The sequence below is a fragment of the Protopterus annectens genome, chromosome 8.part0 (genome assembly GCF_019279795.1).
Source record: "Protopterus annectens isolate FY-2018-M chromosome 8.part0, PAN1.0, whole genome shotgun sequence".
NCBI lineage: Eukaryota > Metazoa > Chordata > Ceratodontiformes > Protopteridae > Protopterus > Protopterus annectens.
Genome location: NC_056741.1, coordinates 1,827,013,834 through 1,827,028,750, shown reverse-complemented (window position 1 = coordinate 1,827,028,750; position 14,917 = coordinate 1,827,013,834). Strand labels below are relative to the sequence as shown.

General features: G+C 41.8%; 1 protein-coding gene across 1 annotated transcript in view; it reads right to left on the bottom strand.

Annotated features, from left to right (window-relative positions):
• FCSK (fucose kinase) overlaps positions 1 to 14,917 on the bottom strand; it is a 1,855,962-nt gene that overhangs the window by 29,527 nt on the left and 1,811,518 nt on the right. Inside the window, exon 22 of the mRNA XM_044081314.1 lies at positions 2,348 to 2,571. Coding sequence (XP_043937249.1) covers positions 2,348 to 2,571 — 224 coding nt within the window. The remainder of the gene's footprint in view (positions 1 to 2,347; positions 2,572 to 14,917) is intronic.

Sequence of the window (14,917 nt, the reverse complement as noted above, 5' to 3'; positions counted from 1 at the left end):
TTTTATTTTTCGCTTTGTCCAGAATTCTTGCTCTAAGGTTGAGAGGTATGGTTCCATGGTAAATCAGAAGGTTGTATTTACCTTGGAAGACTTTTCAGCATAACTATGAGAAACAGAGCGTTTTTAATATCTCCACTTATTTCCAATATAACTGCCATGTAACCTTGCAAATAACTTTCTTATTAAGCTACTTTAATTATTTTGGAATTGACAGGTATGCTTCATTGGTTCGAACACAAGCATAGTGTGCTGTGACTGATTTCTTGCAGCAGTCTGTGGTTTACTTATCACAATAACGTTTCTGTGTTTCTGTGTGTGTAATCAATTTAACAGTTTTAAAGATGTTTTCCAAAATTAAATAAATACATAATAAATAAAAAAAGTAATCTTTTCTTCACTTTGAGCTATTGGCAAAGTCTGGGAATTTGTTTTTTTCAAAAGCGATGGTCAGCATTACAGCTTAGTAAACAGTCAGTCTGTGAATAACTTCTGCATAAATTAAACGTCTGAATGTCAAATATCTTTAGATTGGAGGGAAGTTATATGTTTACTCCAGTATGCAGTATGATCTTAGAGAGTTTATAGATTTCTTATTGATTTAATTTTTGCTGAGCAGTTGTTTGTTGATTTATTGATGGTCCTTTTGGTGGTGGGAAATTACATGGATGAATCCATCTCTATTATGATTTTTTTCAGATATTTTGACTTCCAGACAATTTCAGTCAGTGAGACTGTGTCATGTGATTACTGAGGTTGCTTATTTTACAAGTAGGGGATCCTTTTCTGTGTGTGTGTGTGTGTGTGTGTGTGTGTGTGTGTGTGTGTGTGTGTGTGTGTGTGTAAGAGAGAGAGATTTAATATGTATACTGAATATATTTTTGCAAATGGAATTCTTAGTTAAACAGGCCCCTCTTCTTAGACAAGTAGACTTGAGTAACCAATATTAGATCTTAGCCATCCAGCTGGGAAAGTTTAGTATGCGGATTTTCCTTCCGGTTTGCTGAAGGCTATGCTACTTACTCATGGAGTACATTTATGGCTATCCATCCATTTGTCATATTGTTGAACTACATTGTTTGATAATGAGAGGAGATTTTTACAGAAGTTGAAAGTTTTTGTGTCAAGAACCTGTCCATACAAAGTGGCTTGTTTAAGTTGCAGTGAAGGCTGTTGTCTTTGTAGTGAGTGTTTTAAATATAACCAGTATTTCGGAGGTGGAGAAAGTCTCTTAAGGCAGGATCTTTCTTAGCCTGGAAAGCAAACCAGTGAGGAAATTTATAGGGGCCAGTGAGAGACAGAGGAAAGCAAGAAGCTTTTTAGTCTGTTTGGATAACTAAGTGAACTCAGTCCCTTGACCTTTTTTTGTCAGAAATGGTTGTAGTCTTTCTCTTGGCAAGGTGTTTTGCTGAGGCACTTGCCAAAAGGGGTGTTACACTCAATAATTGCTTTTGTAAAGGAAGAATACAGGGATGTTATGACCTCCTTGTCCCTGGATGAGATACCTTTACTAATGAGGTAGGCCATGTAAAAAGCTTTCCGTACAACGGAGACAATGTGGTGGTCAAAAGTCAAATTTCTATCAACCTGGGTGCCCAAGCACCTCATGACTGATTGCATGCTTACAGCATTGTTATAATGTGATAATTTGTGGGGACATCACTCAAAGGGTATGATTGTGCATTTTTTGGCATTTAGCTTGAGGCCATGTTTCTGGCACCAGTCATTTGTTTGGGTGAGACCCTCTTGTAGCTTATTCAGAATTGCTTTATTAAGTCAGTAATGTGAATTCTTTACTTTATTGCAAACTTGTTGGCTTATTTTTGTGGATTATAGTATTGTAGGACTGCTAATGTTGACATTGTATGTAGATGGACTGCCTGAGTGGTTTTCCCAGTGAGAAATGCTAGTGCTGTAGTGAATATCTGTTTATTTGTAAAAAAAAATCTATATATAACTAAGATGTTAGAGTTAACTGTTAGATTAGAGAATTAAAATCAGAACGAAAATTAGAATTTAAGGCAAATATTAGGCATTTATTAATTGTTCGAATGCACCTACAGTACAGCCAGGAGGTCGACTTTGGTCTCCCGTGGTAGCGAAAGAGTTAACTATATGAAATATTTTATATGCGGCCCCAAGACAATTTCTGTTCACTCAATGCGGCCCCAGCAAGCCAAAAGGTTGGACACCCATTATAGGGTAAGACAGACCTGCCATGAAAAGTACATGTAGATGTGAACAAATCACGAACTTTATGGTGGGAAACAAACTATTACTGCTAGAGCTTAAGCTAAGCGGCAACCACTTTCCAAGGACCTTAGCTTGAAGAAACAAGTTCATATCTCACCTCTGTATTGGCAAGAATATTTCTCACAGCTTCCTTCTGGTTGGCTTCCTTTGTGAGCAGGTATAGAAAGCCTCCTCCACCAGCACCAGCTAGACTCTGCCCATAGACATGTGGTTGGAGTGCATCCATCATCTTCTTCACAGCTTGCGGCTCACATCCAGGGGCCATGCACTTCTTCTGTTGCCAGTATGTGTTCAGGCACTCTCCAATCTGCAGCAGGTCACCTGTAAAATAAATACAGAATAGACAGACAGAGTATGAACTATTCAAGTGACACAACGCTATCTCTGAGATCAAAGGTACTGTGGAAAAGGACATGTTTTGTGCAAAACAAAGGACTTCTGTCTACCGCTTGGGGGCAAATCTGTGACAAAAGGACCAGCATTTCTGCACTTCATCAGTCACAATATAATCAGCAGATAAACCAGTTTTCTTTAAGAACACTTGGGTACTAACTACTTACATTTCTGATCTCCAGTCACTCAAACAGAGATACAGCCTCATGAGAAATAAAAATGGAGAAGTTATGATACTAGTCTCTAACATTTTCTGTACAACCAACAGTATGTGGTTTGAAATTATGAATCTGATATTGTCAATTTTCATTCATTCCTCATTAACTGGTTCAGATCGGACCCTTGGATCCAACTCGGTCACTTTTCACAGCTCATGTATAGTGAAAACTCGTGAGCTTCTCCCTTACCCACAATGCTCTAGCCCAATACCATACCTTAGATCTTGTTTGCCACCTTTGCATACGAACGTGGTCGTTGTTAGCTCTGAAGTTTGTGTTTTGTAGTTGGATAAGTAAACAGATTGTTAATTTTTTTTCTATCTTTATTCCTTTTTTTCTATATAGCATTTATTCCTCCTCATCCTACACTTTTCTTAGTATAATTTAATAACCATCTTTGGTATTTTTTCTCCACTTTACTTTTACCCTTGTGGTAATTTCTTTAATACCATTGTTGGTGATTTTTCTCTTCTTTTCCGTTCCTATTTAAAACAACAACAACAACAACAAAACTTCTTAGTATTATACTGTTTTAAGATGGCTGAAAAGGCTTCCTTAAAAAATGTAGAGTGTGGGCATAAGATCCCTCTGTCCAATGCTTATGACTCTTGTATTTATTGCTTAGGCCCGGTACATTTAAAGATGTCATGCAATATTTGCAGTTTTTAATCTGCGGACCTTAGCTGATGGTAAGAATAAGCTTATTTTGAAAGGTCTTCTGCCTACGACATTCTCAAAATCATTATCTGGAGCTCAAACCTTGAAATCTGATAAAAAGGAGCCCAGAAAGTAGCTGTTGTACCCCTCTGGATCCTCCGCTCTGTCTTCTGATCCTGCCACGGAGCCAGCCCGTAAAATGTCGAAACAGTCAGATCCAAAGACTAAATCCTCAGATTCATCTGCCTCAGATGCCTGATTTGTTTCACTGGATCTGGTACCTTCAGATCTGAAATCGTTCCCTTGGACCTGTTATGCATCTTTGCTGGACTGGTTCCTTCCCAACTGCATCACCATTTTTAAAGACATCGCCATTCTATGTCCCCTTCAGTGGCCTCCTCTCCTCTTTCTTCCAGGAGTCTGACAGAAGCAGATGTGGACAGAATGATGAGGAAGTTTCTCTTGGCAGAGATTCAGATGGGAGTTATCCCGGCTCCTATTCCTTCGGGTCTGGATACCTTTACCAGTACTACTCCACCCAGCTTGGCTCCTTCTCAAATCTGATCCTTGGCTTCAGACCCCCTGGATCAAAGTCTTTTGGGACCATCAGCATCGGATCCAAAAATTGTTGTATCTTCTGCTCAGATACATTCTCTGAGTGCAATGGCTCTGACAGTGTCAGAGCCGGATGACTCCGGTAGCTGTAGGTTCATTGAATCTGAGGTGCTGAGTCAACTCCAAAGTTGTTGAAGCCATCTCTGCCCCTCAGAGCCTTAGCACTGGACAGCTCGGCTCCATCCTCTGCCTCTGGTAGGCTGCCTTTGAGACAGACTGAGCAGAATGAGCTAACTGTCCGGAAGCATGTTTTCTCATCTCCATTGGCCTCCTCATCCCCCCTAGAGCATTCTGCCTTTCAGGTGGTGGAGAGAGTATTCTCTGCTTCTAGAGAATGGATGATTCCACCCCTTCAGATCTTTATTCTGAATCCCGTATGTCTTTATGCCTTGAGCCTCAACACTCTACTCCACAGGGACAGACAGTCCAAAGTCTTCAGTCTACCCAGCAGGGTATACTTATATCTTCTGATAACTTCACCAGAACATCCCACCAAAGAAGTCCCTAGGAACAGAAAGTGCAAGAGGAGGCACCTAGACTCTCCTCAAGAGTCACTCTCAGAAGATACCAATTTTGATGAGGGGGAGGGGTCCCCAAGATCACCACCTGATGGCATCTCCTTTGGAGACATCCTGAAGAGCCTTAAGTATAGGGGTAGTTAGTCTACCAATAACCCTTTCCAAGAGGAATCGGTATTCCTGGAAGCCATTGGGTCTGGCCCATCTACCTCCTGAGTGACTTTGACCATCGATGAGCTCAATGATTTGATCTCTAGGCATGCAAATCAGTTCAGTATACAAAGGAACCCAACTCTGCTGAGCCGATCCCCAAGAGACCAGAGAGGATCCTGGCACCACTGAAAGGAAGAGAATTTTGGAGCAAAAGAGTACCAGTAGATGCCATGGTCACTGCAGCAGCCACAAAGAAGGAACTCACTTTACAGAGTTTATCTGTCCATCTCCTTAACAGGGAGTCCAGGAGGTTTGACAGATTTGGGAAGCATGTATATGCTTCACCAACCTTTGCACTCAGGTTGCTGAATTATTTGGCACACTTCACCAGACTTCAGAGGGACTTAAAAGAACTATCTAAATCCCTCTCTGGGGCAATTACTTCTGAAGCACAGTTCTATTGCTTCACAGTTAGCTACCCTACAATCCATCAAAAATTCACTGCAGTTGAAGGCACCTCAAGGGTGTCAGGTTCAGGCATTTCCATTAGGAGATATGCTTGATGCATCTGTGTGATTTAGTGGAACCCTTCAAGTCTTCCTTCATCAATGCCCCCTTTGACAGAAGTTCTTCGCTTGGCCTTAAAGTTAGAGAGACAATCTCTGGGTGTGAGCAAGATGGTAAGACACTGTCTGCAGTGGGCATATTGTTTTTGACTCCTCAAAAAAATTCTCTAGGAATCAATAAGGTGGTCAAAAACTGTTGGTATAGGTTGAATGAAACTGAACTCCCCAAGTGGTACACAAATATTAATGCCACAGACTGAGTGGGCAAGGATATTTTAATGGAACAAATTGAACTGTGTGATGCTCACATGCAGAACTGAGGGGCATGTGTGATATGCCTATTCCTGTGGATATTAAGTTATCTGTAACCTTAACCACTTCAGCTACAAGAACTATCCAGAGAAACATGTAAACAAGCTTACATGCATCAGCCTTACAAATACTAAACCAGTTTCTCAATAAAATGCTACAATTTATGGAAGAATATATCTGGTACTGTAGGGTAGCAGAGGAGATAATCAACGCAATGTGGGCCTTTTATTAAATAGCCTATTTCCTATGATTCATAGGTTGCACATATGTTGCTATCATTGCCCTACTGGTCCAGAGGGCCAGCAATATATCAACAGGAAGGACTTCTCCACTCTGAGCTGCCAGATGGTTTGTAATGTCTATGGCATTAACATTTATTTATACCACTTGGAAAGTTCACTTTCATTCAACCTATACCAACAGTTCCTGCAAGGGGACTTGTGGTAGGAAAATCAGGGCATGAATGTGTTGCAGCAGCAGAATGTTGGTAGTGGCAGACACATTACATTATATCAGTGACAAAGAGGTGATTGGTATCAAGATGACTACCAATGAGAGGCTGGCATAATGGTTACGGTATTTGCCTTATAAACCAAAGGTGCAAAGTTTGATTCTCACATGGGGTAATTGGCTAGGCTTAAAATGGCCCAAAAAGGCAGTTAGCCTAGTACTAACCTATGAGCCTATGACACAGGCAACCTAGAATAAAATGTCACATGCAGTATTACACAGAGGCACAGGGTAGTGTGGGGACTGGCCATGCCATGCATCATACATCACCATATCTATGTAGGTTTGGAGGTGGGTAGGACACAGTAATAACTTGCACAGTTGAGGGCACATGGTCAGGTGAGTGCAGCATTATAACATGGGGTGAGCTCATGGAAGATCATAGCAGCCTTCTGATCTAGAAGGCTGCAGAGAATCTGGTATCATGTCCTGTATTCATGGGGTTGAGGTTCCGCAATGTGATCGCTGGCAATTTTCACTATGTTGGCTTGCATTGTTGGGGCTCACTGCAGTCCATGACATGGAATGGGTAAAACTATGGGAGATGGCAGGCTATATGCCCACAGGTGATGGGGAACAGGCACAACATTGAGATTGTCTGTGTGTTTGTGTGTGTGAGTGCAGTCTGATGAGGAGTGCCAGGTGTTCAGCCAGATGAAGTGGATGCCCATGAACTGTAAGACACCCACAGCAGAGGGTGGCAGGCTGTGTACCATAAAGTGATAGACATGCTACCTCAGCAGCAGTGCTTTTAGTCTGACTTGTGATAGTTTCAAGCCAACAACATGATATCTGGACACTTCTGCAGAGATTAACTATGGCCACCTACCACATTCACATCATGTACCAGCTCCTGCCAAAATCCAGATAATGCTTGCCTGCAGTGTCTGTGCCCACGAGGCACATGCCATGTCTGTGGAGACTGCAGTAACACTTCATTCTTCTAGCTAGTAAACATTTCAAGGTATTGCCTCCCTTTTGTATGTATGCCAGTACCTGTACACTTTAGGTAAAACATGTCAGTCAGTGGGTGTGTATGGAGCACTGTGGGGTACATACACCTATGACCACAGTCCACCTTCCCATTAACCTGGTTATCAGCTGTAGTTAGTGCTATGCATAGGTTATCTCCAATTGTGTACTATAGCCATGCCTCAATGTGTGGCCCTGAAACCCTGAAGCCAAGCACTGCTTGCAGCATGCTCAGTAGTTTATTATGTAGACAGTACAGTACCATGCCACTGTCAAGAGTTCTCAGTTACACACCCACAGTGACATCTGCCTTACATCTGCCTCACTATCACTGATGTCCTCTACAAGATTTGTTGTTTTTACTGCTGTAGTTCCAGGAAGGACTTATTCCTTAACTATGAGATATTTCATGTCTGCAGAGACCTTATAAATATTCATCTATTGCAGAGCTATATATATGTAAGTGACATTGGGCAGAATAGCAACAACTTTATGCCATGGTAACAAGAAACAGTCTGTGTGGCAGTTATACTAATGAAGCCAATTCGCACCACGGTCTGTGAATCACAGCCAGTGTGCATTGCACAGTCCAAACATGTCTGCTTTAGTGTTATACATCCCTGTGACCACAAAGCATTTGACTTGCATGGTCATATGTGTATATTGCATGTGTACAGCCATTGTGTCACTGTGCAGCACTACAGCCATATTGCACTGTAGTGCTACCACCATGTCTTAGCGTCACAGTGCAGTGCTACATTTCACTTCATTTACAAACATGATCTATGCACAGAGGGCTGCCAGTTTTCTCCTATAATTGATAGAGTGACCTGGCTCCCTCAGGGACTGGGGAATTCATGGCTCCAGCTTGGTATGATGGGAGAGATTAATTTTCCCATTTGAGGAGCACCTGCTGGGTTCATATAATGGCCATTTGCATTAAATGGATGCCTGCTATGAGCTGACTGGGATGCTAAATGATGCCACTGGCATCATCCATTCTGGTGAACAGTGTCAGCATAGTTGTAGTTACCTGAAATGGTGCCTCTCTTACCTGCTTTACTAGTGGGAGGCAGAGGTTCAAGAGAGAGAACATGAAATATACTGTAATTTTGTTTCCAGCACCGTTGCCTTCTACTGTTTTAACTGTTGTACTTGTACACTAAAGACTACCTACTTTGTTTTCCACTGGTAGAAAAAAGGCAGCTATACTGCTTGGGTGCTGCAGAAGGTAGAGTGCCTTTCCTGGCAGCAGGGTGTATATGACTCCTGTGTCTGTCCTCTTTATAATGGCACCTGTACTCAGTGGCGTAACTACGTTAGAAGCGCCCTGAGGCAAACTTTTCATAGGCACCCCAACATCCCCCCCTCCCCCGGGAACCCAAGCCATCGAGATGAAATTCTGATTATTCTAGAAACAAAAATATGCATGTAGTTTTATTATTCCAGAAATAAAATGTAAGAAAGATCATATACGCATGTACGAGCGTGCATATATGCTCACCCGCGTGCACATGTGCACGCCCATGCCCACACACACACACACACACACACACACACACACACACTATATATGCACCGAATTTGAAGTAGCAAATATACAGAGTTGAGTTTTTAAAATGCAGGAAACTACAGTACAGCAACTATGCCAAAAATATTGACTTAGACAAATGTAAATAACCCAATGAGAAATAAATTCAAACGACAACGTATGCCAAAAAACAAAGTTCAGTTGTTCAAAACAGAACACTAGAGCAAACTGCAGTTCTGTGATAACAACTAGAGTAATGCAATACAAAAATAAAATGTACAGTAGTACGGCATGAAGCAATGAAAAGTATTTTTTAAATCATTCAAAAAAGAAAACATGTTGGTACACAGGGCAGAGAGATGCCAGCTTCATGACGCTGAGCTTTTGGCCCTGCCTTTACTTCAGATAACCTGAGTTCAATTACCTGCTCAGATAATGAAAGAGTCAACCGGGGAGGAATGACAGTGAGTAGCTGGTGTTGGCTTACCCATCCCACGAAAGGGTGTAGTTTGAGTGTCTTCTCAACAGCTGCCCTTGGAAAAGTCTCGAGAGTTGCATGCCTACAGATTCTGGAGATACAAGCTCACAGGGGTGTATACCTGCACTCTTGCTGCAATTATTGACTGTAGAAGCATGCTGTTTTACTACAGCCAGAAACATTGCATTGTACAGTGCATTCTGGCCAGCAGAAGGAGATGTTATGATTATGTGGAAAATCTAATCCCCAGCTGATGATGGATACCGTACATAACTCTTGCCTTCCTGTCCCACTGTCCTAGGATGTTATGGAATGCATGGGAAATCTGGGGATTTGGGTTTAATAGTTGTGAGAGCATAGGACAGGAATCAAAGAAAAAATGGTATATAAATACAGTGTCATCGGGAGAGAAAATGCAAGAAAGCAGGCAGTAACAGACAATAATGAAGGGAAAGCAAGTAGGGTAGACCAACATGCACAATGATATCAGCAAGCTACAAGCACAGTAGAAGGAAGCAGGGCAGGTGTGGCAAGCCAGTGCTTTGCATGGGACCATCTGTGACAGAATAACTCTGCTGGTGAAGCACTATTCTCTTGCACCATAGCCAAATTATGGAACTCCCTCCCACCCACAATTACCTCCATACCATCATGCACCCACTTCAAAACTTTACTAAAAGTTCACCTAAAAACATGCTGGCTATGTCCTTGCAACTCTCACTCTAATGTCACCCACCCCATCAAACCACTACCTTTGTAATGTCTAATAAAGAAAAAGAAGAAAGCAGCAATACTATGTTGTAGTAAAGGCATGCGGCCTACATGGAGTCGCACTGCAGAGATGTGACAGCATGTTAAAGTGCACATGTAAATTGACAGTTGAATCTAATCGTTTAGACTGCATACCCTTAGCTAAGGTACTTTTGGTTTTATAACATGCAATACAAATACAACCCACCAAACTCATTTAACTGTTTCAAATTTACCAAAGAAGCATTAGTGTGGAATTAACAATCTGATAAGCAAAAAGGATGGTGAGCAAGCTGAACAAGTAAAAAACACCAAATAAGCAAAGCAGTACTAAAGCATGCCAAAAGGACAGAAGCTCAAGTTAAATACAGAAAAATCCTTTATTAAAGACTCATCAACCTTGAGAGTCTCCAGACCAGACCTTATAAATCCAGACTGCTGTTATGCCAGTTTTCCAGTCTGCTGGAACCACATCAGAAGTTAAGTATAACAGTGTAGAAAACAATTCTTTCACCTGCTCAAGTAACTTAAGTAAGATCACTTATTTACACTGCAGGGTGGTTAGCCCTGCAACAATACCTCTTCCACACAACAGACTCGTACGCACTCTCTCACACTTACGGTCAATTTAGAGTGACCAATCCGCCTCCGTATGCGATATATACATACCTGTCCCACATAACAGAGAAAGGCAGTAATCATTGTTCTTCTAACCCCTAAAATTCTTTCTTCGAGAGCCTTCTTTAAGCGATCCAGTACCATTTGTTCAGCTTAACAAGGCACATAAAATAGTGAACAATAAGTTGTACTTAAACGCAAGTATATTCGGTACCTGTACAACGTTGAGCACGAGTAACCACAGAACTGTCCAGCTCTGATAAGTCCAGTTCAATGAAAATACGCACATTCCTAACATCTCCCAGCACAGTGTTAAAACCAGAATACTACAGATCAACACACAGCCCTTCACCTTCCTAGCCCAGCGACCGACTCAACAGCAAGCCACAGACTGATCTGCGAGACCAAGCGACCAACCGAACAGCAAGCAAGCTACAGACTGATCCGCGCACCCAAACAAACAGACCGATCCATGAAGCGACTGAACAACAGCAAGCAAGCCCACAATCCAAACACCTACCTGAAGCCGAAGCCCGCGCACTGAAAAAGTCCCGCGAGAGCATCATGCAACATTTAAAATGCCAATTATCAGATTTCTGAAAGCACATTCCTGGCCACTCACATTTACAACAAAAATGACACAGTCTTTCTAGAACTGTATCTGAAAAGAAACAAAAATAAATAAATAGACAATAATTGTGACATTAACAAAACTTCTTTCCTAGACTCCATTGCATACGGCTTGCATTATTCTCAAGGATGCACGTATTTTCTTAGTATTTAGTATGCAATGCTGTCAGTTCTGAGTTTACCAGCACAGCCCAAAGTGCCCCCTGCCGCTTGGCTCCCTGAGGCAATTGCCTCACTTCGCCTCTCATAGTTACGCTACTGCCTGTACTCATAGCATATGAGTGTGTGATAATTGTTTTACTTTCTGGCATCCATCTGCAGGTCCAGTTGTGGAAAAGGAGGAGGAGGAAGTGAGACCACAGCCACTTTAGTTTGTGCTAACCACTGTCTCTGGTGCTGCATCACACGGTCAGCCAGTTTGACTTTCAGAAAGGGGGTGGGTCCCCCTGCTGAAAGTGACCTTGAGGGATAACTACTGTTCTCTGTGTCTGTTTCTCAGAAATGTGAATGAAGGCCCCTGTCCTCAGAGTGCTCTGGAGGAGACTCCAGCAATTTCCTAGCATCAGCTGTAAAGGTTACTGATTGGTCAGATGCACTTGCACCTTCATGCCTGCCTCAGCAATATGTAGTGCCTCCTGATATTAGTGGTAGAGTTGTGACACCAATGGGTCCCACCCAACAGGTGCTGGGGAGCAACTAGCTCATAATCTCAGACACCCAGATGAGTGATGCCTGGGCATGCTGCCTTCTGTGCTGGCTTGGCATCTAACCATGTTGGGACTCTCTCTATTGCCATAGAGGTGTTATTTATTTAGTCTGTTTACTGGGGTAGTACACTGATCACAACAGACCATTTGCAGGTATAGCCCAGGTGAAGAAATTCACAAAAAGTAAAACTGAACAAATTCACAAACATAGAATAATCACAGAAGGTAAAGAGTCCAGCAGACAATTGAAACAATGAGCAAATATTATTAACAGAGGGGAAAAACAAATGTGGATTAATTTTAACAGTAAACGTGGGAGGTAAGCAGCAGGTGAGAACACATGGTGCATGTAGAAGTGATGTAGGTGAGGGATAAGTTAAGTGATCTGCCCAGTGGAAAAGCCCTTGAAGTTAAATGTTTGATGGAGATGTCATTTTGAATTGTGCTCTGAAAGTGGGGAAAGAGGAGTTTTCATTTAGGTGAGGAGGGAGGAAATGCCACAGTTTGGGTGCAAGAATTAAGGATGAGTGACTGATACAGCACAGTTTAGTTTGGGGGTCTAGAGTGAGGGGGCCAATCATGAGAAGTTGCAGAGGTTGTAGGGAGTGGTTTTATTATGAATTTTGGTGAGGCAGGAAGGTACTTGGTTGAAGTAGTCTGAAAAGAAGAGATCCTAGGAGCAGCTGAAATCTGTAGGTGACTGGGAGCTATCTGGCTTTGGTGAGGGTGGTGCAGTGTGGTTCCTGAAGGGGGGCACTTGGAAATCGGCAGATTTTGTTTTCATTGGACTATAGAATAGATTAATGTTTTTAGAGACTCTGGTTATGATGGGAAGCCTGTATTCAAGTTGAGCAAAGCGGACTCTTTTTGTTTACCTCCCTTATGTGTCACTCCCTATCCCTTTGTTTTTGACTCCTCTCTAACACCATTAGATCACTTTCTGTATATGTGGGTCCGACCAATGTCCTACTCACCTTTTGTATGTATACTGGCCCTGTCTGTCTGCTCCTCTTCCTGTATCCAGTCCTTGGCCATTTCTCAGTAGCTTACCCACCTACTCTTCTTTTGTATCTTTTACACAGGTGGCTCTTCCTCAATAAATAAATAAATAAATAAATCTGTCCTTAAGCACATTATTAATTATCTTCCACAACTTATCTGGTTGATAAAAACATGCCTGAGATTTTTGTAAGGAGGGGGGGGGGGGCTACAACTATTTTCATTACTTGTGTCTAATTATCCATATCCATAGTCAGGAACTTTTAGGTTCTCATTTTTTATTTTTGTTTTTCAGTTTTCTGCCCATATATCCTTAGTGGCCATAACCAGATACTTTTTAATTCAAGCAACTAAATACTTCATCTTATCTTGTTCCTGTAAGTATGGCTATTGCTAAACTAATTTATGGGTGGGTACAGTTTACTGTTCTAGCCTTTGTTTTATCTTCATTTATTTTATATCCCAAAAAGACATGAAACTGTCTAAAAATGTTCCACAACACTGACATGTCCCTTACTGGATTTATCAGGTAGAATATAATATCATCTGCAAATAAAGTTTAACTTTTCTTGAGTACCATACCAATTACATCCTTAAATTTGTGAATCCCTTATTTTCTTTGTCAACAGTTCTAAATATAAAGCAAATAAAAGTTGAAAAGGACATCCCTGCCTGGTTCCTCTATTTAAACACAACTTGTCAGAGAGGAAAGTACAGTTGTGTACACTTACCATAAATGTAGATGTGCGAGTGTATTCACTGTTGCAGTCATTACAGTTGGGTAATCTGCTGGCAGGTTGCCTTCAATCGGCCTGATTAACAAAGTCTTGGGTCTTGCATCAGTTACTGTCCCTTCTTCCATGACGTCAGGTCATCAGGGGTATAAAACATGCAGCCAATGCCATTACATCAGTTTTTCTTGCCCCAGATGTCAGTTGCCCCCCAAATGGTGAGCAATATATATTATTTAAAACACAAAACATATACCTCCAAACAAAAGCAAATACACCAAAAAGGCTTTTAATCATAGTAAAAGAAAGGAGAGGTATAGTTAGAGAAAAACAGGGGGCTGGATGGAGGGTAACCAGGACTGCAACAGTGAATACACTCAAACATCTACATTTATGATAAGTGTTCACAACTGTACTATGTTCTCCATGTGTCACTGTTGCAGTCATTACATTTGGGTAGAATCCCAAAGCTATGGTTAGGAGGATGGATTTATACAGCATTAGGAGCAGCTGTAAGGCCCTGCAGGATGGCAGTGGCAAGGCCAGCTCTGGATTTAGAGAAGAGAGGTAAATGGTAACGTTTGGCGAACGTATGACCTGAGCTCCAGGTAGCAACTTCTAGAATGTCTACGGTTGCAATCCCTCTGAGAAAGGCTGCAGAAGTAGATGTAGCCCTGGTGGAATGAGATCTGATCCTCTTGGTGATAGGTTTACCATGGTGCATATAGCAGAAATGAATACAATGGCTTATCCATTTGGAAAAGGTCTGCTTTAAAATAGCCTTTCCCTCTGCCCCTGCAGCAAATGCCACCAATAGTTGTTCAGATTTTCTTAGAGATTTTGTCCTGTTTAAGTAGAATCAAAGTTGCCTGTATACATCCAATTAATGCAGAATCCGCTCACCCTTGTTCTGTGGATTGGGGAAGAAAGTTGGCAGATGAATGGTCTAATTAAGAGCCACACTGGATACCACCTTAGGCATAAAGGATGGATTGGTCCTGAGAGCCACCCTGTCCGGATAAAAATAATGAAAGGCTCCACTGCCAGAAGAGCCTGTAATTCTGAAATCCTTCTAGCTGAAGTGACTGCTAAAAGGAAAGCTGTTTTCCAAGAGAGAAATTTTAGGTCCACAGTAGCAGCTGGCTCAAAAGGAGGTACAGTGAGTTTTTCCAAAACAAAACTGAGGTCCCATACAGGAGTTGGTGCTCTCCTGGGAGGTCTTAAATTTTTGGCCCCTCTGAGATGCTGCTTTAGCAGAGGATGAGAGAAGAGGGGAGGTTCTGTGTTGTAATGAGCTGAAATAGCAGAA